Source organism: Oncorhynchus keta, unplaced genomic scaffold (genome assembly GCF_023373465.1).
Source record: "Oncorhynchus keta strain PuntledgeMale-10-30-2019 unplaced genomic scaffold, Oket_V2 Un_contig_880_pilon_pilon, whole genome shotgun sequence".
Lineage (NCBI taxonomy): Eukaryota > Metazoa > Chordata > Actinopteri > Salmoniformes > Salmonidae > Oncorhynchus > Oncorhynchus keta.
In genome coordinates this window covers 96,953-105,000 of record NW_026290246.1, presented here as the reverse complement: position 1 = coordinate 105,000, position 8,048 = coordinate 96,953, and the positions used below count along the sequence as shown (strand labels likewise).

Here is an 8,048-nt window from a genome sequence, read left to right as displayed (position 1 = left end):
TGTAGTGCCTGTCTCTAGACCCCACTACTGAACAGAGAAGTGTAGTGCCTGTCTCTAGACCCACTACTGAACGGAGAAGTGTAGTGCCTGTCTCTAGCCCCACTACTGAACAGAGAAGTGTAGTGCCTGTCTCTAGACCCACTACTGAACGGAGAAGTGTAGTGCCTGTCTCTAGACCCACTACTGAACGGAGAAGTGTGATGCCTGTCTCTAGCCCCACTACTGAACGGAGAAGTGTAGTGCCTGTCTCTAGCCCCACTACTGAACGGAGAAGTGTAGTGCCTGTCTCTAGCCCCGCTACTGAACGGAGAAGTGTAGTGCCTGTCTCTAGCCCCACTACTGAACGGAGAAGTGTAGTGCCTGTCTCTAGCCCCACTACTGAACGGAGAAGTGTAGTGCCTGTCTCTAGCCCCACTACTGAACGGAGAAGTGTAGTGCCTGTCTCTAGCCCCACTACTGAACGGAGAAGTGTAGTGCCTGTCTCTAGCCCCACTACTGAACGGAGAAGTGTAGTGCCTGTCTCTAGCCCCACTACTGAACGGAGAAGTGTAGTGCCTGTCTCTAGCCCCACTACTGAACTGAGAAGTGTAGTGCCTGTCTCTAGCCCCACTACTGAACTGGAGAAGTGTAGTGCCTGTCTCTAGACCCACTACTGAACGGAGAAGTGTAGTGCCTGTCTCCTTCCCCACTACTGAACGGAGAAGTGTAGTGCCTGTCTCTAGCCCCACTACTGAACTGAGAAGTGTAGTGCCTGTCTCTAGACCCACTACTGAACGGAGAAGTGTAGTGCCTGTCTCTAGCCCCACTACTGAATGGAGAAGTGTAGTGCCTGTCTCTAGCCCCACTACTGAACGGAGAAGTGTAGTGCCTGTCTCTAGCCCCACTACTGAACGGAGAAGTGTAGTGCCTGTCTCTAGACCCACTACTGAACGGAGAAGTGTAGTGCCTGTCTCTAGCCCCACTACTGAACGGAGAAGTGTAGTGCCTGTCTCTAGCCCCACTACTGAACTGAGAAGTGTAGTGCCTGTCTCTAGCCCCACTACTGAACGGAGAAGTGTAGTGCCTGTCTCTAGCCCCACTACTGAACGGAGAAGTGTAGTGCCTGTCTCTAGCCCCACTACTGAACAGAGAAGTGTAGTGCCTGTCTCTAGCCCCACTACTGAACGGAGAAGTGTAGTGCCTGTCTCTAGACCCACTACTGAACGGAGAAGTGTAGTGCCTGTCTCTAGCCCCACTACTGAACAGAGAAGTGTAGTGCCTGTCTCTAGACCCACTACTGAACAGGTTGAAAAATATTACATTTTTATTCAAGAAAGGATAAATATAAACATTTGTGTGTATGGTAAAACAGTCGTGTATAGTTCCAGTAGTTAGCCTTCAGCGCTACATGGTAAAACAGTAGTTTTTAGCTCAGTAGTTAGCTAAACACCGCTACATGGTAAAACAGTAGTGTGTAGTTCCAGTAGTTAGCTACATAGTAAAACAGTCGTGTGTAGTTCCAGTAGTTAGCTACACCGCTACATGGTAAAACAGTAGTGTGTAGTTCCAGTAGTTAGCTACATGGTAAAACAGTGGTGTGTAGTTCCAGTAGTTAGCTACACCGCTACATGGTAAAACAGTAGTGTGTAGTTCCAGTAGTTAGTTACACCGCTACATGGTTATACAGTAGTTTGTCGCTTCAGTAGTTAGCTTCACCGCTACATGGTAAAACAGTAGTTTGTAGCTCCAGTAGTTAGCTTCACCGCTACATGGTAAAACAGTAGTTTGTAGCTCCAGTAGTTAGCTTCACCGCTACATGGTAAAACAGTAGTTTGTAGCTCCAGTAGTTAGCTACACCGCTACATGGTAAAACAGTAGTTTGTAGCTCCAGTAGTTAGCTTCACCGCTACATGGTAAAACAGTAGTTTGTAGCTCCAGTAGTTAGCTTCACCCAGTAGTTAGCTACATGGTAAAACAGTAGTTTGTAGCTCCAGTAGTTAGCTTCACCGCTACATGGTAAAACAGTAGTTTGTAGCTCCAGTAGTTAGCTTCACCGCTACATGGTAAAACAGTAGTTTGTAGCTCAGGTAAAACAGTTAGCTTCACCGCTACATGGTAAAACAGTAGTTTGTAGCTCCAGTAGTTAGCTACATAGTTAGCTACATGGTAAAACAGTAGTGTATAGTTCCAGTAGTTAGCTTCACCGCTACATGGTAAAACAGTAGTGTGTAGTTCCAGTAGTTAGCTACACCTCTAAAAACAGTAGTGTGTAGTTCCAGTAGTTAGCTTCACCGCTACATGGTAAAACAGTAGTGTGTAGTTCCAGTAGTTAGCTACATCGCTACACGGTTAAACAGTAGTAAACTACTGAAAACACAACCTAGATGTGAATTTAGTTCAACTACCACCGAGATACTGCAAAATGTATAAACATGACGAGTTCACTACTTCCCAACACTGTACACACACACACACACACACACACACACACACACACACACACACACACACACACACACACACACACACACACACACACACACACACACACACACACACCCTGTCCAGTATGTCGTCCTGAGCAGCAGCTCTATGGAAGGAGATCACAGCGTCAGTCTATGAGACAGGAAGGTACGTCTACTATCCTGCATCCCAAATGGCTCCCTCTTCCCTTAGTGACCTACTTTAGAACACAGGGCTCTGTTCCCTATATAGTGCAGTGACCATAGGGCTCTGTTCCCTATATAGTGCAGTGACCATAGGGCTCTGTTCCCTATATAGTGCAGTGACCATAGGGCTCTGTTCCCTATATAGTGCAGTGACCATAGGGCTCTGTTCCCTATATAGTGCAGTGACCATAGGGCTCTATTCCCTATATAGTGCAGTGACCATAGGGCTCTATTCCCTATATAGTGCAGTGACCATAGGGCTCTATTCCCTATATAGTGCAGTGACCATAGGGCTCTATTCCCTATATAGTGCAGTGACCATAGGGCTCTATTCCCTATATAGTGCAGTGACCATAGGGCTCTATTCCCTATATAGTGCAGTGACCATAGGGCTCTATTCCCTATATAGTGCAGTGACCATAGGGCTCTGTTCCCTATATAGTGCAGTGACCATAGGGCTCTATTCCCTATATAGTGCAGTGACCATAGGGCTCTGTTCCCTATATAGTGCAGTGACCATAGGGCTCTATTCCCTATATAGTGCAGTGACCATAGGGCTCTATTCCCTATATAGTGCAGTGACCATAGGGCTCTATTCCCTATATAGTGCAGTGACCATAGGGCTCTGTTCCCTATATAGTGCAGTGACCATAGGGCTCTATTCCCTATATAGTGCAGTGACCATAGGGCTCTATTCCCTATATAGTGCAGTGACCATAGGGCTCTATTCCCTATATAGTGCAGTGACCATAGGGCTCTATTCCCTATATAGTGCAGTGACCATAGGGCTCTATTCCCTATATAGTGCAGTGACCATAGGGCTCTATTCCCTATATAGTGCAGTGACCATAGGGCTCTATTCCCTATATAGTGCAGTGACCATAGGGCTCTATTCCCTATATAGTGCAGTGACCATAGGGCTCTATTCCCTATATAGTGCAGTGACCATAGGGCTCTGTTCCCTATATAGTGCAGTGACCATAGGGCTCTATTCCCTATATAGTGCAGTGACCATAGGGCTCTATTCCCTATATAGTGCAGTGACCATAGGGCTCTTCCCTATATAGTGCAGTGACCATAGGGCTCTATTCCCTATATAGTGCAGTGACCATAGGGCTCTATTCCCTATATAGTGCAGTGACCATAGGGCTCTGTTCCCTATATAGTGCAGTGACCATAGGGCTCTATTCCCTATATAGTGCAGTGACCATAGGGCTCTATTCCCTATATAGTGCAGTGACCATAGGGCTCTATTCCCTATATAGTGCAGTGACCATAGGGCTCTATTCCCTATATAGTGCAGTGACCATAGGGCTCTATTCCCTATATAGTGCAGTGACCATAGGGCTCTATTCCCTATATAGTGCAGTGACCATAGGGCTCTATTCCCTATATAGTGCAGTGACCATAGGGCTCTATTCCCTATATAGTGCAGTGACCATAGGGCTCTATTCCCTATATAGTGCAGTGACCATAGGGCTCTATTCCCTATATAGTGCAGTGACCATAGGGCTCTATTCCCTATATAGTGCAGTGACCATAGGGCTATATTCCCTATATAGTGCAGTGACCATAGGGCTCTATTCCCTATATAGTGCAGTGACCATAGGGCTCTATTCCCTATATAGTGCAGTGACCATAGGGCTCTATTCCCTATATAGTGCAGTGACCATAGGGCTCTATTCCCTATATAGTGCAGTGACCATAGGGCTCTATTCCCTATATAGTGCAGTGACCATAGGGCTCTATTCCCTATATAGTGCAGTGACCATAGGGCTCTGTTCCTATATAGTGCAGTGACCATAGGGCTCTATTCCCTATATAGTGCAGTGACCATAGGGCTCACTATTCCCTATATAGTGCAGTGACCATAGGGCTCTATTCCCTATATAGTGCAGTGACCATAGGGCTCTATTCCCTATATAGTGCAGTGACCATAGGGCTCTATTCCCTATATAGTGCAGTGACCATAGGGCTAAATTCCCTATATAGTGCAGTGACCATAGGGTTTTATTCCCTATATAGTGCAGTGACCATAGGGCTCTATTCCCTATATCTGCAGTGACCATAGGGCTCTATTCCCTTTATAGTGCAGTGACCATAGGGCTCTATTCCCTTTTGCACACATATATAGTGCAGTGACCATAGGGTTCTATTCCCTATATAGTGCAGTGACCATAGGGCTCTATTCCCTATATAGTGCAGTGACCATAGGGCTCTATTCCCTATATAGTGCAGTGACCATAGGGCTCTATTCCCTATATAGTGCAGTGACCATAGGGCTCTATTCCCTATATAGTGCAGTGACCATAGGGCTCTATTCCCTATAGTGACCATAGGGCTCTATTCCCTATATAGTGCAGTGACCATAGGGCTCTATTCCCTATATAGTGCAGTGACCATAGGGCTCTATTCCCTATATAGTGCAGTGACCATAGGGCTCTATTCCCTATATAGTGCAGTGACCATAGGGCTCTATTCCCTATATAGTGCAGTGACCATAGGGCTCTATTCCCTATATAGTGCAGTGACCATAGGGCTCTATTCCCTATATAGTGCAGTGACCATAGGGCTCTATTCCCTATATAGTGCAGTGACCATAGGGCTCTATTCCCTATATAGTGCAGTGACCATAGGGCTCTATTCCCTATATAGTGCAGTGACCATAGGGCTCTGTTCCCTATATAGTGCAGTGACCATAGGGCTCTGTTCCCTATATAGTGCAGTGACCATAGGGCTCTATTCCCTATATAGTGCAGTGACCATAGGGCTCTATTCCCTATATAGTGCAGTGACCATAGGGCTCTATTCCCTATATAGTGCAGTGACCATAGGGCTCTATTCCCTATATAGTGCAGTGACCATAGGGCTCTATTCCCTATATAGTGCAGTGACCATAGGGCTCTATTCCCTATATAGTGCAGTGACCATAGGGCTCTATTCCCTATATAGTGCAGTGACCATAGGGCTCTATTCCCTATATAGTGCAGTGACCATAGGGCTCTATTCCCTATATAGTGCAGTGACCATAGGGCTCTATTCCCTATATAGTGCAGTGACCATAGGGCTCTATTCCCTATATAGTGCAGTGACCATAGGGCTCTATTCCCTATATAGTGCAGTGACCATAGGGTTCTATTCCCTATATAGTGCAGTGACCATAGGCTCTATTCCCTATATAGTGCAGTGACCATAGGGTTCTATTCCCTATATAGTGCAGTGACCATAGGGCTCTATTCCCTATATAGTGCAGTGACCATAGGGCTCTATTCCCTATATAGTGCAGTGACCATAGGGCTCTATTCCCTATATAGTGCAGTGACCATAGGGCTCTATTCCCTATATAGTGCAGTGACCATGAAGTGTAGGGTAGGATGCCATTTGGGATGCAGGCTATTCTGTTTTCTGCTGTTGGAGAGAGAGGGGGGAAAGAGAGAGGGAGAGAGAGAGGGGGAGAGAGAGAGAGAGAGAGGGAGAGAGAGAGAGGGAGAGAGAGAGGGAGAGAGAGAGGGGGAGAGAGATGGAGAGGTACCTGAGGAGTGATTTAGTGAGACAGAGACATCAGGGAGGTCCGTGGAATCCTCTGGTCTGGAACACACTGGGCTCCTCTGGGAGGGGGGAGAGAGAGAGGTACCTGAGGAGTGATTTAGTGAGACAGAGACATCAGGGAGGTCCATGTTGAATCCTCTGGTCTGGAACACACTGGGCTCCTCTGGGAGGGGGGAGAGAGAGGTACCTGAGGAGTGATGTAGTGAGACAGAGACATCAGGGAGGTCTGTGTTGAATCCTCTGGTCTGGAACACACTGGCTGGATACACTCTGGGCTCCTCTGGGAGGGGGGAGAAAAGGAGGAGAGGGAGAGGGGAAGGTAGAGAAGGGGGAGAAAGGAGAAGAGGGAGGGGTAGGAGAGGGAGAGGGGAAGGTAGAGAAGGGGGAGAAAGGAGAAGAGGGAGGGGTAGGAGAGAGAATCCTCTGGTCTGGGAGAAAAGAGAGAGAGGGGAGGGGTGAGGAGACAGAGACAAGGGGGAGAAAAGAGAAAGAGGAGGGGTAGGAGAGGGAGAGGGGAAGGTAGAGAAGGGGAGAAAGGAGAAGAGGGAGGGGTAGGAGAGGAAAGGGGAAGGTAGAGAAAGGGGGAGAAAAGAGAAGAGGGAGGGGTAGGAGAGAGAAGGGGGGAAGGTAGAGAAGGGGGAGAAAGAGAAGAGGGAGGGGTAGGAGAGGGAGAGGGGAGGAGAGGAGAAGAGGGAGGGGTAGGAGAGAGAAAGGGGAGAAAAGAGAAGAGGGAGGGGTAGGAGAGGGAGGGGGTAGGAGAGAGGAAGGGGAGAGAAGAGAAGAGGGAGGGGTAGGAGAGGGAGAGGGGTAGGAGAGAGAAAGGGGAGAAAAGAGAAGAGGGAGGGGTAGGAGAGGGAGAGGGGTAGGAGAGAGAAAGGGGAGAAAAGAAAGGAGGGAGGGGTAGGAGAGGGAGAGGGGTAGGAGAGAGAAAGGGAGAAAAGAGAAGAGGGAGGGGTAGGAGAGGGAGAGGGGTAGGAGAGAGAAAGGGGAGAAAAGAAGAGGGAGGGGTAGGAGAGGGAGGGGGTAGGAGAGAAATGGGAGGAAGGGGGGTAGGAGAGAGGGAAGGGGTAGAGAAAAGAGAAGAGGGGAGGGAAATAATTTAATTTCAACCCATGTACATAAAGACTTTTTCATTTGTTTAAGATGTGTGTCCCCACAAGGTTAGTTATACAAGACTGTGTGTGTGTGTTGTGTGTCCCCCACAAGGTTAGTTATACAAGACTGTGTGTGTGTGTGTGTGTCCCACAAGGTTAGTTATACAAGACTGTGTGTGTGTGTGTCTGTGTGTCCCCACAAGGTTAGTTATACAAGACTGTGTGTGTGTGTGTGTGTGTGTGTGTGTGTGTGTGTGTGTGTGTGTGTGTGTGTGTGTGTGTGTGTGTGTGTGTGTGTGTGTGTGTGTGTGTGTGTGTGTGTGTGTGGTGTGTGTGTGTGTGTGTGTGTGTGTGTGTGTGTGTGTGTGTGTGTGTGTGTGTGTGTGTGTGTGTGTGTGTGTCCACAAGGTTAGTTATACAAGACTGTGTGTGTGTGTGTGTGTGCACTGTGTGTGTGTGTGTGTGTGTGTGTGTGTGTGTGTGTCCACAAGGTTAGTTATACGAGACTGTGTGTGTGTGTCTGTGTGTCCCCACAAGGTTAGTTATACAAGACTGTGTGTGTGTGTCTGTGTGTCCCCACAAGGTTAGTTATACAAGACTGTGTGTGTGTGTGTCTGTGTGTCCCCACAAGGTTAGTTATACAAGACTGTGTGTGTGTGTCTGTGTGTCCCCACAAGGTTAGTTATACAAGACTGTGTTGTGTGTCTGTGTGTTATACGAGACTGTGTGTGTGTGTGTGTCCCAACAAGGTTAGTTA

At 47.7% G+C, this 8,048-nt stretch overlaps 1 protein-coding gene across 1 annotated transcript in view; it reads right to left on the bottom strand.

The window, feature by feature from the left end:
- LOC118383141 (uncharacterized) overlaps window positions 1-8,048 on the bottom strand; it is a 38,094-nt gene that overhangs the window by 3,840 nt on the left and 26,206 nt on the right. Inside the window, exons 4-5 of the mRNA XM_052512607.1 lie at window positions 6,283-6,477; window positions 2,544-2,569 (exon numbers count right to left, since the gene is read on the bottom strand). Coding sequence (XP_052368567.1) covers window positions 2,544-2,569; window positions 6,283-6,477 — 221 coding nt within the window. The remainder of the gene's footprint in view (window positions 1-2,543; window positions 2,570-6,282; window positions 6,478-8,048) is intronic.